Source organism: Palaemon carinicauda, chromosome 2 (assembly GCF_036898095.1).
Source record: "Palaemon carinicauda isolate YSFRI2023 chromosome 2, ASM3689809v2, whole genome shotgun sequence".
NCBI lineage: Eukaryota > Metazoa > Arthropoda > Malacostraca > Decapoda > Palaemonidae > Palaemon > Palaemon carinicauda.
The window spans coordinates 149,457,538-149,475,042 of record NC_090726.1 but is presented as its reverse complement, the minus strand read 5'-3'; the positions used below and the strand labels follow the sequence as shown (position 1 = coordinate 149,475,042).

General features: G+C 48.1%; 1 protein-coding gene across 1 annotated transcript in view; it reads left to right on the top strand.

Annotated features, from left to right (window-relative positions):
* Positions 1-17,505, top strand: part of LOC137627780 (transcription factor E2F5-like) — an 87,830-nt gene that overhangs the window by 26,159 nt on the left and 44,166 nt on the right. The window contains exons 2-3 of the mRNA XM_068359105.1: positions 1,877-2,098; positions 3,305-3,463. Coding sequence (XP_068215206.1) covers positions 1,877-2,098; positions 3,305-3,463 — 381 coding nt within the window. The remainder of the gene's footprint in view (positions 1-1,876; positions 2,099-3,304; positions 3,464-17,505) is intronic.

Genomic DNA, 17,505 nt, shown 5'->3' with positions numbered 1-17,505 from the left:
AAATGCGCCTTTCAGTCTCGGCGGTGAAAGGCTATCGCTCAGCCTCAAGTCTAGCCTTCAGGCTCAAAGGAATGGACATTTCATCCTCGCTGGAACTTTCCTTACTCATACGAAATTATGAACTTACCTGCCCTCAGTCGGAAGTGAGACCACCTCCATGGAACGTGGTTCGAGTTCTCAGGTCTCTTAAGAGACCTCCCTATGAACCATTACGCCAGGCTTCAGATTGCCACCTAACTTGGAAGACGGTGTTCCTACTAGCTTTGGCCTCGGCCAAGCGAGTCGGTGAACTTCATGGTCTCTCACATGACATCGCCCATTCAAGGGGATGGGGGGAGATAACGTTCAAATTCGTCCCTGAGTTTATTGCTAAGACTCAGAATCCGGGGATGGCGGACCCTCGGTTCGACTCCTCCCAGATTTCGAGTCTTCGTTCTGTAACAGATGACCCAGACCATCTTCTACTGTGCTCAGTAAGGAGTCTGAGGCTATATCTCAAAAGAACGGCTGCAGTCCGTCCCCAGGTGTAGGCATTGTTTGTGAGCACTGGCAGGACTAAGAGGAGGGTCACCAAGAACACCATCTCGGCATGGATTCGTAGGGTGATTCAACTGTCCCTGAATCCAGATCCTCCTCCGTTACATCGCCCTAGAGCACATGATGTCAGGGGCGTAGCTACGTTCCTGGCCTTCAAGAAAAATTTCTCAGTGACACAGGTTCTTCAAGCTGGGGTGTGGAAGCGTCAGACGACCCTCACAGCTCACTACCTGCAAGACGTGACCCACAGGAGGCTCGATAGGTTTTCTATCGGCCCTGTGGTGGCTGCACAACAGCTGGTTTAAAACCTCAGGCTCCTTAATGGACAAGTAGCAGAAGGTTGACGGCATTGTTACCCGGTCTTAGTCTGCAAGAATGAAAAGGTTTGCCTGGCCCTTATTCTTTTCTTCATCTTCCCCTCTCTTGGGGAAAGCAGCATCCTGGGTTCTCTGCACAGCTGACCTCAAACCACTGCAGGTAAACCATGTTTCTTTGTGTTCCTAAGTTTCCATCTAAAGGACTACAGATCAACTTCCTAGGATGAGTCACACTTTATACCTTCACACACAGATTACGTAGGCCGCAGCCCTTGCGTAACAAGGTTCTAGTGAGGTACAGGGACTCCTTATTGTCGAGTGCTGACACACTCAAATACTGAGTCCCCGGGAAAAGCCAAAAGCCAGTACTGGCCGGGACTTTCCACCCTTGCTAATGGGTGAGTCACCCCTATTAAATAGCGTGGTTTGTATGTCAGTTACGGAACAAATGACAAATTTGTAGGTAATTTGTATTTTTCCTAACTATACAAACCTTAGCTATTTAATCAAACTTGCCCGCCAGCCCTATCCCCCTTGAAGTCCTACCTCTAAGCAAAGTGAGCTCAAGGACAGGTGTGTGTGAGGGGGGTGGGTAGCAAGCTACCCTCCCTCCCCCCGTTAACTAGCTGTGGGGGTAGTAAACCCTCGTTAAAATTCTAATGGCTCGTTATTTCAGCTACGCCGAAAGTAATAACCCCTATTAAATAGCTAAGGTTTGTATAGTTAGGAAAAATACAAATTATCTACGAATTTGTCATATTTATATAATCACGTATAGTACACTAATTCTTAACATCTAATAAAGAATGTTTCAGTGTATGAAAGATTCTCTTAATTTTAGTTATATTATAATATCTGTGTATTAAATTTCACTGATTCTGTGTCATGTATAAATTTTGGGAGATTTTTTTTTTTTCATAGTTTTGCTAAAAATCCCTGAAATTTTAGATGCTTCTAATGTAAAAGTTTTCAAAATTTATTCTTGTTTTATGGTTTTAATGATTTCCATTTATTCATTTCAGGCTGCTGATCAGCTGGCAGTACGTCAAAAGAGAAGAATATACGACATCACCAATGTTTTAGAAGGCATTGGTCTCATAGAGAAGAAAAGTAAAAATTCAATTGTTTGGAAAGGTGGAGGTCCGGGGTCTAACACCCAAGAATTCACAGACCGTGTGGCTATGTTGAAAGGGGAAATTGCAGAATTAGATCAACATGAGAAAATGCTGGATCAGCATAAGCAGGTAAGATATATCTTTATAAAGGTCTTTATTTCACTAAATCTTATCAATATTTATAATGCATACAGTGCAGCTATTGTGTGTCAAGCTTCATCTTTTGGCAAGAAAAAATGGAAAGGAGTTTCGACCTGAATTTAAATAGCCATCCAGGTGTTGACACCCATCATCACCAGATATCAGTACATGCAGTGATATTACTAGCATTTGTTGTTTACATTTCCTTTTTGTTTCTAGATGTGAACAGAACAACTCTTCAGTTCACTCACAGTTTTACCATGTTTTATTTTCAAACTTTGTATGTCAATGTAACTGGTTTGATATTTTCCTTGGCATCACACTTACGTCAGTGTGCTTATTCAAAAGAGACTAGAGAGGAAGATTGATGAAAAGCTGAAAGATGAACAAGCAGGGTCTTAGAAAAGATGGGCTAGTCTCTTAGATATCATGGCCTCTTTGGAAAAGTTCGTTCATGATTTTCGCCTCAGAATGAGACCTCTTCAATTACACCTAAAGGAATCTTGGAATAGAATCTCATCTCCCTGTACTATATGACTTGTTTTCTTCACAATCTAAACCAAATGTTAGATTGGTGAAACAGCATGTCAATAATCCAGACTTCTTGTTATACAGTAATTAATGCATCATATAAAGATTTGGTCGTAAATTAGGAAGAACTGCACTTTTGCAGGATTTGAGAACAAAGAAAAAAGAGCTTCATATCAACTGATTTGAACTTTTGCAATGTTCTAGGCACTGCTTCTGGCAGAATAAAAGATTTTAAACATTTAAACTTAGCCGCTGGTTATATAACAATACGGTATATATATATATATATATATATATATATATATATATATATCTAATAGTGTTTTGTAATTTGGTAATTTATTTATAGATTTCATATTGTGTAACTTGTTAAATATGGTGTATTTGGATGTTTGAGTTTAGCATTTAGTTATTTAGGAAGATTTGTGTATACTGTAGGGTATTACTTTATATATGATTGTATGTATTGTGAATATGTGACTGTATAGGGAGAATTTCTGTATTTCACGGAATGCTGCAGTTAGTGATTTCTTAAGAAATGTGTGTTCTAATTTAACAGATAATTTTTTTTTTCTTCTTTTTTTTTGAGTTTCTAGTTTGCTTTCTTTTGAATGTTAGTATTTCATTGTACTGAATAGTTATATTGTAACATTTCTTTTTCAGTATGTGCTGCAAAGTATAAAGAATATAACAGAAGATATGGGCAACCACAAGATGGCATACGTGACTCACTATGACATATGTAGTTGTTTTGAAGGGGATACATTATTAGCAATCCAGGCACCATCTGGCACCCAATTGGGGGTTCCAACACCTCAGGTGGTGAGTATTCACTTACAGACTTCAGATTTACTGTAGACCCTTACAGTGACGGACAATGTTATAACGGACTAAATCCAGGTAATCAGAGTAGTGTTTCGTTGGCAAAGGTCACCGTAAGACAAAGTACATAGTTCTAAGATCTTTATGCTTATTTACATTAAGCTAATAAAACTTTGTTCCCATGCTAACAAACCTTTCATTATTTATTTGGATTATCTTTCGACTGGAGAGGTAGAAGGTGTCATTGGGAAATGTGGCGTACCAGGTGAAAATGAGAGTGGTGAGAGACTGGTAGATATGTGTGCTGAGCAAGAGATGGTGATAAGTTCTAGCTTTTTCAAAAAGAAAGATAAAAACAAGTATACATGGGTAAGAGTGGCAAATGGATTATGGGTTGATAACTAAAAGAATGTTTGGAAGATTAAAAGACGTGCACGTGTTTAGGGGTATGGTTAACGGTATGTCTGATCATTTTTTGGTGGAAGGAAAACTAGTAGCAAAAGAGTGGGGGAATAGAGTAGGTGGATGTAAAAGGGAGCTAGTGAGGGTTAAAGAGCTAATAAAAACGGGGGTAAAAAGTAAATATCAAGAAAAGTTGAAAATGGCAAATGACAAAGTGAAAGTAAGAGAAACTGGTAATTTAGAGGAGGAGTGGAAGTTAGTAAAAGAAAATTTTGTTGGGATTGCAAGTGATGTGTGTGGCAAGAAGTTTGTTGGAGGCAGCATGAGGAAGGGCAGTGAATGGTGGAATGAAGGAGTGAAGGTAAAAGTGGAAGAGAAAAAGAGGGCTTTTGAAGAATGGCTGCAGAGTAATAGTGTAGAGAAGTATGAAAGATATAGAGAGAAAAATGTGGAAGTAAAGTGCAAGATAAGTGAGGCAAAGAGGGCAGCTGACCTGAGGTGGTGTCAGGGATTGGGTTATTCATATGAAGAGAATAAGTAGTAGTTTTGGAAAGAAGTGAAGAGAGTAAGGAAGGCTGGTTCAAGAATTGAAGAGACAGTGAAAGAGGGAAATGGAAGGTTATTAAAAGGAGAGGAGGCAAAGAAAAGGTGGGCGGAGTATTTTGAAAGTTTCCTGAATGTTGAGGATAATAGGGAGGCAGATATAATTGATGTTGCAAGTGTTGAGGTGCCGGTGATGGGAGATGAGAATGAGAGAGAGATTACAAGAGAGGAAGTGAGGAGAGCACTAGATGAAATGAGAGTAGGAAAAGCATCTGGTATAGATGGTGTGAGAGCTGAGATGTTGAAGGAAAGGGGTGTGACTGTACTTGAATGGTTGGTGAGATTGTTTAATATGTGTTTTGTGTTGTCAATGGTACCAGTAGATTGGGTTTATACGTGTATTGTACCACTATACAAGGGTAAGGGAGATATGCATGAGTGTTGTAATTCAAGGGGTATTAGTTTGTTAAGTGTAGTTGGAAAAGTGTATGGTAGAGTACTGATTAATAGGATTAAGGGTAAAACAGAGAATGCAATCTTAGAAGTACAGGGTGGTTTTAGAAGAGGTAGGGGTTGTATGAATCAGATTTTTACAGTTAGGCAGATATGCGAGAAATATTTAGCAAAAGGTAAGGATGTGTATGTTGCGTTTATGGATCTGGAGAAAGCGTATGATAGATTTGATAGGGGAGCAATGTGGAATTTGATGAGGTTATATGGAGTTGGTGGAAGGTTGTTGCAATCAGTGAAAAGTTTCTACAAAGGTAGTAAAGCATGTATTTGGATAGGAAATGAAGTGAGCAATTGGTTTCCGGTGAGAGTGGGAATGCTCGAGTGCTTGGACGAGGATTGTAACTGGTAGACGAGAATGACCATGAATGGGAGGTAAATGAGTTGTTGTTTGCGGATGATACTGTACTTGTTGCAGACGGGGAAGAGAAGCTCGGCCGATTAGTGACAGAATTTGGAAGAGTGTGTGAGAGAAGGAAGTTGAGAGTTAATGTGGGTAAGAGTAAGGTTATGAGATGTACGAGAAGGGAAGGTGGTGTGAGGTTGAATGTCATGTTGAATGGAGAGTTACTTGAGGAGTTGGATCAGTTTAAGTACTCGGGGTCTGTTGTTGCAGCAAATGGTGGAGTGGAAGCAGATGTACATCAGAGAGTGAAAAAAGGATGCAAAGTGTTGGAGGCAGTTAAGGGAGTAGTAAGAAATAGAGGGTTGGGCATGAATGTAAAGAGAGTTCTGTATGAGAAAGTGATTGTACCAACTGTGATGTATGGATCGGAGTTGTGGGGAATGAAAGTGACGGAGAGACAGAAATTGAATGTGTTTGAGATGAAGTGTCTAAGGAGTATGGCTGGTGTATCTCGAGTAGATAGGGTTAGGAACGAAGTAGTGAGGGTGAGAACGGGTGTAAGAAATGAGTTAGCAGCTAGAGTGGAAATGAATGTGTTGAGGTGGTTTGGCCTTGTTGAGAGAATGGAAAATGGCTGTGTGCTAAAGAAGGTGATGAATGCAAGAGTAGATGGGAGAAGTACAAGAGGAAGGCCAAGGTTTGGGTGGATGGATGGAGTGAAGGAAGTTCTGGGTGATAGAAGGATAGATGTGATAGAGGCAAGAGAGCGTGCTAGAAATAGGAATGCATGGTGAGTGATTGTGATGCAGTTCCGGTGGGCCCTGCTACTTCCTCCGGTGCCTTGGATGACCATGGAGTAGCAGCAGTAGGGGATTCAGCATTATGAAGCTTCATCTCTGGTGGATAATGTGGGAGGGTGGGCTGTGCCACCCTAGCAGTACCAGCCAAACTCGATTGAGTCCCTTGTCAAGCTGTGAGGAACATAGAGAGGAGAGCCCCCTTTTTTGTTTCTTTTGTTTGATGTCGGCTACCCCCCAAAATTTGGGGGAAGTGCCTTAGTATATGTATGTATGTATCTTTCGGTGAAGCTGTAAGGTAGCCATTAGACTTAAAGTGCGAGGTGGCAACCTGCCTAACCACTTGAGCAGATGGGCTGGGGGATACCCAGCCACTTCTATACAGGTATACCTCGACTTATGTCGTTTCGAGTTGATTCAGTTTCAAATTTGTGTGTAGTCAAAAATAATACCTGGAAAATAAAAATCCAGTTGTGTGAGTCATTTGGTTAGACTTTGTCTGTCCGCCACAAGTATTGAAGTCATAATATCACTGGAATAGCTTTAAAAGCACACAAACCATGTTACTTTATTATAAAGAAGAATTAAAGTACAGTATATAAAATCGTTTTTAAATACTTATATTCAACGTAAATGTTCACATGATTAACACGAATCCTACCGAACGAGCTGTGAAAATAGCTGTGACTATTTTTATATTAAATAGTTGTGTTAAGAGAGCTTAGCAGTGATGTTTTCTATGATAGTTTAACTATCTGCCATTTATGCATAACTGCACATAAAAGGGATTTTGATAAAGGAAAAATCTATTTTTGGGCGAGGAACCTGTGTCGCCCAGTGAAATGCTCCTTAAAGCACCATTTCAAAGGTATAAATACTGCCAAATATACCAGAGAAAAAAGTTGCATGGAATGCCAAGAATATACCCAGCTTGCTCACCCCTATAGGGTGTCGGTATTAAAACTGGGGCGAGTGAAAGAGAGACAGAGAGAATCGGCTGTTGAAAAGTAATTGAATGCACAGTTTTGTTTATCTATTTAAAAGAAACTAATATTATCGTGATATTCAAGTTTTTAGTTTATAAAATAAGCTGTATTTCTGTTTAAGAAAGTATAGATAACATACTGCACAAGAGATAACACATAAGAAGTTGTGTCCTTCTAGAGTAGCAGTGTAGGCTACGAGTTTTGAACGAAAACTCGAACACTTACAGTAAATACAGTTATGCTGTACTGTAGTAATATTACTGTACATATATTACAGTAATATACACTGCAGTATCAGTGAGTATTAGGTTACAGTACAGTACTAGATAAGAACAACTTTTGTTATACAGAACAGTAAGGAGATGATGACTTTAAACTTTACTTAAGCACAATACAGTACTGTAACCTTACTGTGTCCAGTACGTAGTGTACTGTACGTGTGCAAATGTACTGTACACTGTACATATGATTATGAACTGTTGTAAAAACCAAATTAAAAACAATTTGTTCCAACACGGTTACTTACCTAGAACTACCTTCTTAGGAGTTACTGGTAACTCTACCTAACCGACCAGCTTTTTGTATAGTTTACCCTCTTTCCGTTTTCTAAGGGGTCAACCTCAGGCGGAGTGATATGTGCCCTGAGGCGACCCGGGGTCGGGAAGCGTGCTAACTCAGGTCGGCTCCTCAGTAAGTTTCTGGTCTAAGTTTCTGGTCGCGTCGTGATCATCATCTCGCCGCGCTCTCTCTTACCTTGTGCGGCCCTTTGTGTCCCCCGACCCTTTGTGCTTACCACGCGTTACCCACGTGTTTCCCTTTCACTTTCCCTTTGCATCCTTGTGTCTCTTGGTGTATTAGCATTGCGTTATGGAGCAGCCTCGTCGTTGCCCTAGGCCTGTGGCCGGGAAGTCTTGCGGGGCTTTCCTTTCAAAACCTGAGATTGATCCCCACACCTTGTGCTCCACGTGTAGGGGAAAAGTGTGTTCCCTTGCCTCCACGTGCCCGGAGTGTGCTTCCTGGAGTGAGATCCAGTGGGTGCTCTTCGGGACTAAGAAGAAGGCGGCGGCTAAGAAGTCGCCTAAGAAATCCAGTGTCTCGTCGCCTGTGGTTTCCCCAGACGTCTCGGCAGACCGTAGCTCCCGTCCTTCTTCCCCTACCCAGAGTAGGGGACGAGGTAAATCCGTTGCGGGGAAGAGGCTCATTGCCCTTCCCCAAGAATCTGATATTCCTGTGGGGGAAGTGTCTAGTGTGGGGCAGGCATGTGTGGGGCCTGAGGGTAGTGCGGGAGTGTGGGTAGGAGGCGAGGTCCTGGTGCCCGCAGGTCCCCTCTCCTCGGAAGATCCTATGTGGGGGGAAACCAAGTGTGGATTCTTCCCCGGCATCATGGCGTATTTCAGGTGCTTCAACCGCCGAAGGAGACGCCGAGAAAGGAAGTTCGTCGTCTTCAGACCCCACCGCGTGGGTACCCCCTAGGACTCCCTTCAGGTCTCCCGCTAGAGGAGACGAAGATATCGAGCAATGGCTCTACAAAGGACTCGCTCGGTCCCCTCCGGCTCCCTCGTCTACGCTACCCCCCGTGTTTCTGCAGCCTCCCACACCTGAGAAGCGTCGAGGAGTTCCCCCCGCAGTCTTGGACGTTTCGGGCGGTCTGGTGGATTCGTCCTCATCCTCGTCATCGTCGTCGGCATCGGACTCCTCTTCTTCTTCGTCGTCAGAGGACGAGGACTGGAAGTATAGCAAGAGGAAGAGGGAAAAATTTCGCAAAAAGAAGTCCCGTTCCCGTTCCAGGCAGGGAAAGAAAAGCTCTAAGTCCTCTAAGAAGAAAGCCAAGAGGAGCAAGTCCAAGGAGTGGGTGAACATCACAGTGCCCCGGAGCGAGCTGTTTAAGGTTACCACAGCCGTGGCCGCTTCCGGGTGGCTCCCTAGAGCCTCGCCTTCTGTGTCTCATCCTCCTACCTCCTCCTTCAGACCAGTCGCCCGGCAAGAGGGGTCGAACCAGGCCCCCCGTGTAGTGACTAACCCAACGATGGCCTCCGCTTCTTCTTCCCTTAGGAAGGACGTACGTCTTAAGAAGGAAGGCTTAGCGTCGACCACGGGCACCTTGGAGGACTTCCTAAAGCACCAAGGGCGCCCGTCGGTCCGCATGGATCCCCCATCCACGGAGTCTCCCGTGGAACAAGGTACTCCCATGACGGATACCTTCGTCCCCACGGGGTAGCCCATACCACGGGCAGACTTGTCCAGCGTTGCCTTTCCCACCGTCACGGAGTACCCCCGTACGGAGGAACTGGTGACGGAAGACCTAGTGGAAGGAGGGGAGTGCTCGTCTGATGACATCTCCTCCTACCGTAAGGTTCTGGCCCTAATTCGTCGACACCACCGATTAGACGAACCTAAGCCCTCAGTAGCAAAGGCCGTGCTCTCCAGACTGTCCAGAATGATCGTCAACCCTGTGCAACAAAAGCCTTCATTGTCTCTCCCTCTCGCTCCGGACGTGAAGTTGGGGATGGAGCAAATAGATAGCTACCGGGCAGGACTGGCGGAGGCCCCCAGAAGCCAGAGTTCCTCCAAGCTGCTTCCAGGGTTGAAAACGCAGAAACGTTTCTACGTCCCAGTAGGGCATCGCGGCGGACCCCGTGCGGTAGAAGCAGCGGTGACCTCACTGAACCAGGGAGCCTCGGAAGACAGGGCCACCACTGCCCCCGTGTGCTTTTCCCCGTCAGAAGCCTCTATGATGGAGGACATGGCACAGGACCTTGTCTACGTGTCCTCCTGGTTGGATTGGTGGTCTTGCACCTTGGTGGGGTTTCAGGCGTCCCACGACCTCTCCCTTCCGGACAATCAGGCCACGCTGAAGGAGCTAGTTAGTTCGGGAGGCAAGGCCTTTAAGTTTTTGTCATCCCAGTCCCTGTCTATGGCTACGAACTGGGTACTTAGAAAGAGGGATACTGTCCTTAGCAAGTTTAGTTACCGGACAGAGAAGCGAGGAGACTGAGGAATTCCTCCGTTTGGGGAAACGACATTTTCCCCATCAAATTGGTGGAGGATACGATGGAGAAAGTGAGGAGGATGAGAGACATGGACCTTAGGCCCCCCCCCCTCCTATGAGGAAGCCCATGTTTAGAAGAACCTCAGCGGACGTCCCTCACTCCTCCCAGTCCGCCCCTTTGCTGCCTCGAAGAGACCCACCGTCAGCTCTTTGGCTTCAAACCTCTCAGCAGCCCATCCGTAGGGCCAACGCAGCCCCTCAGTCAGCCTTCAGACCCTCCTACAGTAATTCTAGGAGAGGTCGCTCTGGCCGCTCCTCCAGAAGGAGGTAGGAAGGGAGGCCCCTACTCCTACAGGAGCCTCTAGTAGGGGGATGCCTCAGACATTTTTGGCAAGCATGGCGAGATCTCGGTGCGGATCCCTGGACGGTGACCGTCCTGAAGGAGGGCTACAGACTCCCTTTCCTAGAAGAACCTCACCCTCTCATCCCAGCCCACCGGGCCGAGTGGCTGGTTCCAAAGAACCCCTTGAAGAGGTCGGCGCTACAGGAGGAAGTAGCGTCCATGATCGCCAAGGGAGCTTTAGAGCCAGTGGAGAACCCCGGCCCGGGTTTCTTCAGCAGGCTCTTCCTTGTGGAGAAATCGACAGGAGGGTGGAGACCGGTCATAGACCTCTCAGCCCTCAACAGGTTCGTCTCAAAGACGGACTTCAAAATGGACACCCCCAAGACAGTGCTAGCAGCCTTGAGGGAGGGGGATTTCCTCATGTCCCTCAACCTCAAGGATGCCTATTTTCAAATCCCCGTGCACCCCTCCAGCAGGAAGTTCCTCAGAATCAAGTGGGAGTCCAGTGTCCTGCAGTTCAAAACCCTTTGCTTCGGCCTATCGACGGTCTCGCAGGTGTTCACGAGGGTTTTCACCACAGTCTCAGTATGGGCGCACGAGAAAGGCATACGACTGATCAGGTACCTGGACGACTGGTTGCTTCTTTCTGCCTCAAGGGAGCAACTGAAGGAGCAAGGCGTGATGTTGCTCGACCTCTGCAAGGAATTAGGGATCACGGTCAACCTAGGAAAGTCCCAGTTAGTCCCCAGCACCAGGATGACTTACTTGGGGATGGTCCTGGACACCCAGTTAGTAAGAGCCTCCCCCTCAGGGGAGAGGATAGACAACCTGGAACATATACTTCAACCCTTCCTGACGGGCCAACCCAGGAGGGCCAAGGACTGGCTGAAGTTACTGGGCCACCTGGTTTCACTGGAGAAATTAGTACCACAAGGGAGACTCAGGCTCCGATCGGTACAGTGGAATCTGAAAGAATCGTGGACCCAAGGCAAGGAGCCCCACAAAATTGTCCCAGTCCTCCCGAAGACGAGAGAGACCCTTCTTTGGTGGAACATCAGGTCGAACACAGAGAAGGGAATGCCCTTCGCCCCCGATCCCCCGGAGATACTGTTGTTCACGGACGCATCGAAGGAGGGTTGGGGAGCACACCTGCTAGGAGAATTGACAAGAGGGCAGTGGTCCAGCGAGAAGGCGTCTCTCCACATAAACATCCTGGAGATGATAGCGGTTCTGAGGGCGTGTCGACAGTTCGTACACTTCCTACGAGGAATCACTGTGGCGTTGATGTGCGACAACGCCACAGTAGTGGCGTATGTAAAGAAACAGGGGGGCCTGAAGTCAAGAGATCTATGCGCCCTAGCCACGGAACTGTTAGAGTGGACGGCAGAAGAAGGGATAGAACTGACGGCAAGGTTCATCCCAGGAAAGAGGAACGTGCTGTCCGACGGCCTCAACAGGGCAGGTCAAGTGATAGGCTCAGAGGGGACCCTACACCCAGAGGTAGCTCGGGCAGTCATCCTAATGTGGGGCTCCCCAGTGATAGACTTGTTCGCCACACGTCTGAACGCCCAACTCCCCGTGTTCTGTTCTCCAGTCCCAGACCCGTCAGCAGCGTTCGAGGACGCCTTCCAACATCCCTGGGACGACCTCGATGTGTACGCCTTCCCTCCCTTCGGGATGATCAGGCAAGTGCTGAACAGAGTGAGAGCGACGACTAACCTGTTGATGACTTTGGTAGCGCCCTGGTGGCCGGAGAGAGAATGGTTCGCAGACCTAAAAGAATTCGCTCTTCGTCCTCCTTGGCCGCTTCCGGACAAACCAGACCTCCTGCGTCAACCTCACTTCCACAGGTGGCACGAAAACCCTCGATCCCTCCGCCTTCACGCGTGGAGGTTATCGAGAAGCTACTGAAGAAAGAAGGATACTCATCGAGAACCGCGGCAAGGATGTCGGGTTGCCCATGGCGTTCCTCGGCAGTAGTTTACCAAGCAAAGTGTGCAGTCTTCGTGAAGTGGTGTGCGTCCAAGAACATCAGGCCTTTAAGGGCGTCGATCCAGGACATTGCAGACTTTTTGGTGTACCTGAGAGACGACGTGGGTTCGTCTATTCCGGCCATCAAAGGAGTACGAGCAGCCTTAGGTCAAGTCTTCCTCCTTAGGGGCATTGACTTGGGAGCCTCAAGGCACATCTCTATGCTCATCCGCAGCTTTGAACAATCATGTCCCCCCCCAGGAAGTAAGGGTTCCGCAGTGGTACCTAGCCAGAGTCCTCAAGGTCCTGTCAGAGCCACCCTTCGAGCCTCTCAGGGACGTACTGGACAGAGAACTCACCCTTAAAACAGCATTCCTTTTAGCCCTGGCCTCGGCGAAAAGAGTTAGCGAGTTACACGGCCTCTCTTACGAGGTCTCACACTCCATAGGGTGGAGAGAAGTTACCTTTAGGTTCGTCCCTAGCTTTGTGGCGAAGACGCAGAACCCGGCATGTTGGGATCCTCGGTTTGATGGTTTTTCAGTGCCAGCCATCCCTCTCTCCAACAACCCGAAGGATCTACTCTTATGTCCCAGAAGAACAGTAAGAAAATACCTGGAGAGGACCGCAAAATTCCGCCCGCAGATCAGAAATTTATTCGTCTCAACAGGCCGGGTGAAGAAACCGGTCTCGAAGAACTCTATCTCTTTCTGGCTACGACAGGTGATAAAGAGAGCCTACGAGGCTTCTGGGACTCCTCTCCCAGGTAAACCAAGGCCACATGATATTAGAGGTCTGAGCACCTCCCTGGCCTTCGAGAAAAACATGGCTGTGGGAAAGATCCTGAAGGCAAGTACCTGGTCTAGACAGTCCACCTTCACGGAACACTATCTCAAAGATTGCTCGAGGAAATCCTTGGACAGGTTTTCCATTGGCCCAATCATTTCGGCCCTTCAAGAGATCTAAGGTCATGGCCCCAGGGTAACCGGGGTGTTAATGCCAAGAGAGACTAGTTCCTTCCTTAACCTTACCCCCCACTCACCTCCTTTCCTTCCTTCCCCGGGCCGTACTGCCCAAGAAGATGTCGCAAAAGACCTTAGCCACTTGAAGAAACGTCCTCCAAGAGAACATGTGTCGGAGTTGGTTTTGAAAAGGTGAGCCATTAGACACTATAAGGGAGTTTTTTGGATAGTCTCCCCTACTTTTCGTGCAGTTTTCTAGTGGTCGTAGAACCAAAACCTCCTTAGAGGTTCCCTCTCGCGTGCCTCCCCGTCGGCTTCTGGCCCCTGCAGGACACTCCCACCTCCTAAAGTTTAAGTCTCCTAAGAAGGTAGTTCTAGGTAAGTAACCGTGTTGGAACAAATCACAAATTTTTAAGTAATTTGTATTTTTCCTAACATACTTACCTAGAACTACCTTCGGGTTATGGCCCACCCATCCTTCCCCGAGAACCTGCGGGTCGAGTAGTACCTGTTCCAACGAAACTTACTGAGGAGCCGACCTGAGTTAGCATGCTTCCCGACCCCGGGTCGCCTCAGGGCACATATCACTCCGCCTGAGGTTGACCCCTTAGAAAACGGAAAGAGGGTAAACTATACAAAAAGCTGGTCGGTTAGGTAGAGTTACCAGTAACTCCTAAGAAGGTAGTTCTAGGTAAGTATGTTAGGAAAAATACAAATTACTTAAAAATTTGTGATTTGTTCCGTAACCGAAATACAAACCACGCTATTTACATTGGGTTTACCTTTCGGCGTAGCTGAAATGGCGAGCCATTAGAATTTAACGAGGGTGTATTACCCCCGCGCTAGTTAGCAGGGGGGTAGGGGAGTGGTAGCTAGCTACCCCTCCCCCCCTTACACCCCGGTGAACTGCTTCACTTCACTTTTGGCTCGGACAATGGACAGACGTCTCTGTCTTTGTCCTCGCTTGGCAGCCATTGTTTGTTTTGTCTTTACTGAATCACTTACTTTTCTTTTACTCAATATATATGTAAACATTTTTTCGTGTTTATGTATATATTTGAGTATAGAAATCAGTAAGTTTATTTTCAGAGTTTGTGCTTGTGTGTGTAGTGTACGATTTCTCCGTGGAGCCCTCGGCAGTTAGGCCACCATGGTGTAATTTCATGGGTCGCGATCGAGTTTGACTACGGTCTTTCTCTCTCTCTCTCTCTTTGAGGTCGTTCACCCTTTTACTATGTTACTTTTACTACGTCTGAGTAGCTTCCTTCCTGTGTGGGTGGGGTTGCTACGCCGTACGTTTTGTCTCAATTAGTTTATGAATCTAATTGTATTTGTTGATTTTTCAGCTTTTGTAGAACGATTCCTTTTGGGGTTTTCGTTCTTTCTTTAGTGTTCATTCATTTTTACATAATTATATAGTTACATAATTATAATTGTTATAATTCTGTGTTGGTTACAGCTCTCCTTCCGTGAGTGTAAGTGGTTGTGAGGGCACGTGCCTGTTGTGTAATTCTTGTGTTCCTTTCCCTCGGGATTCCTCTTTGGAGCCTTCCCGGGGGAATGAATGTTAACTAATGATTTTTGTTTTTATTTTTCACAGTTACCGATCTAGTTCGTTTCTGTAATGTGACAATGGAGTGAGCTGTCTTGTTGAGGCCTGGGGATTCGGCTGTTGCTGCCTCCCCTATAGATCTTCGTCAGGGACGTGTCTCCTCCTCTTCCTGGAAGTACTCCCGTGACGATTGACAGCTCTCCAGTTCATTTTAGAACACTCAGGAGGCTCGCCTCCTTGGGTGGGTAACTTTCCTTCTGAGGGAAGTTTTCCTGTCCAGGCTTGAGTTTTTCCCCTTTGGGGGGGTTCTTCTCTTGCCTTTTTTTCGTGCGACTATGCTCTTGGTGCTGAGCGGTCACACCTGCAGTTACGCTCAAGGGGCTGGGCAACTGCAGGAGCCCCTCTTCGGAGGATTGCTCTTTTTAGGTCACTGGCTGACCCGTCTCTTCTACGAAGTGTTTCTCTTTCGTTCGCGAGGGAGTACATTCATAGAGACTCCTCTTCGGAGGACTCTTCTGCTGTTGTTGTTGTTGGCCGCCTTCGCCGTAAGGCTCACCGTCCGCTACGTCGTAAGGACCTCCCATCTCCCTATAAGGGTGCTAAGAGGCGCCTTTTTGAATCTCCGTATGCAGCCTGCAGCTCCTTCCTCTTTAGATCTCTCCGGGGATCGATCTCCAACGCCTTCTTGACCTTCCGCCCCTGGTGCAGATGGACAGCAGTCTGACCTCGTCTTCCAACGGACAACGGTCCCTTCGGGGCAAAGGGTTGCCTCCCACGGGGGTGCTTCCCTTGCGTGTCATTGTTCCCCTGCGCGCCCTTCTGCAGTGTTCTCTCCTGCTCAGTGTTAGCGCACAGGCGCTCTCCTGCTCAGTGTTAGCGCACAGGCGCTCTCTTGCTCAGTGTTAGCGCACAGGCGCTCTCCTGCTCATCAGCGTTTTCCTGATCGCTAGCGCTCTCCTGTTCGCCAGCGCTCTCCTGTTCGTCAGCGCTCTCCTGATGATCGTCGCTGCTGTTCCTGTTGTGCGCCCTGCGCGTCAGAGCGCACCTGCGCTTCCAGTTCCTGGTACGCGCCCACGTTCGCCCGCGCAATCTAGAACTTCGGTTCAGGTCTTGGACAAGGACTCTTCTTCTATGCACAGGATTCCACGCGTCGCCTTCTGCTCGCCAGCGACCACAGACGCGTCAACGTTCGCCTGCTCGTCAACGATCGTCATCGATCTGCCACGCGTGTCATGTCCCCTGGACACCATCAGTAGCGATCTAGCGCTCGCCTGCTGTAGACCACGATCTCCGGTAACTGAGTCTTGCCGTAGATCTTCCTCCTGCTCGCCAGCGCTCACCTTTACTTCTGTCCTTCTGTGCGCCAGCTTCCTTCATTCGCCAGCGCACATCTGCGCGCCCTTTTCTGCCACGCACCAATGGGCGCCAACAGTTTTTCCTGACCGTCCAGGATGGCCTGATTGACAGCTCGCATCGACGCTCACCTTCCTGATGCACCTGCGCGCCTTCTGATTAGCGCGATGCGCGCTAATCATCCCTAGTCTCTTACGCGTCAGCGATCTCCTACGCGCCCGCGCGATTCTCGCCTGCGCGCTAGCCTTTGTTAACGCGCCTTCACTCGCCTATGGGCCGTCGCTCGCCAAGACGCGCCCTCGCTCGTCAACGCGCCATCGGTTTCCCGACCGCCTGCGCTCGCCCGCGCTCCCACATGCCTGCGCACCCACGTTCCCGCGCGACCGCATGCCCACGTGCCCGCGCACATGCGCTCCAACGTTCGCCCTCGCGCGAATTAACGGTGTTCCATCGCGCGAACCGACGGTGTTCCAGCGCGCGAACCGACAGTGTTCCATCGCGCAAACCGACGGTGTTCCATCGCGAGCGCCGGCTTGATTCCTGCAGTAGCCATTGCTTGCCTACTGGTCATCACTCGCCTGTGAACTCTCGGATTCTGACCGCCAGCTCTCGCCCTCCTCCTGCGCTCCCTCGCGCACTTTCGTCCGCGCTCCTGCGTGCCCGCGCACTGGCGCGTCCACGTTCGGCCACACGCGAACCATTGATTTACCTTCACGTGAGCACCAGGGCGATTGCGACCGCGATTCCTGTCGGGGTTTCGCAACACGGCCAGCCTGGCGAGTCTTCTGGAACGCGTATTTCCAGAGTACGGTCTTCTCCTCGTAAACGCAGAGCATGGCACGTGCAAGAGCAGGAAGAATCTTCAGAGAGGTCTGGGCAACATTCTTTCCAGAACCTGGGTTAACCCTCCCTCCTCGTCATTATCTGGAAGGGTCGTGCCAGGGAATTTTTTCCTTTCGAGATTTCTCCGTCGGGCAAGGGGTGACTGGTTTAGCCCTTCCTCTTCTCCGTCCCGTGGAAGGGGCTTACCAGGTCCTTTCCCTTCTCGGTTGCGACCCGAGGTTTTGTACAAGGAAGCTCCAGGAAGATCATAGGTACTTTCCTCCTCTCAGGCTCAAGCACCTTTGCGTTCCGTCGCCAAGTTTCGATCTTGCGGGCAAACTCGATGTTGGAGCATTTAGACGCAGTGACCGAGGGCTTCCCCTCGGGTGTCTCATCCGTGGATGTCGACAAGCTCAGACACTCTTCCATCCTTGGGAAGAGCTTGTTTGAGCCCAAGGACTGAGACGTG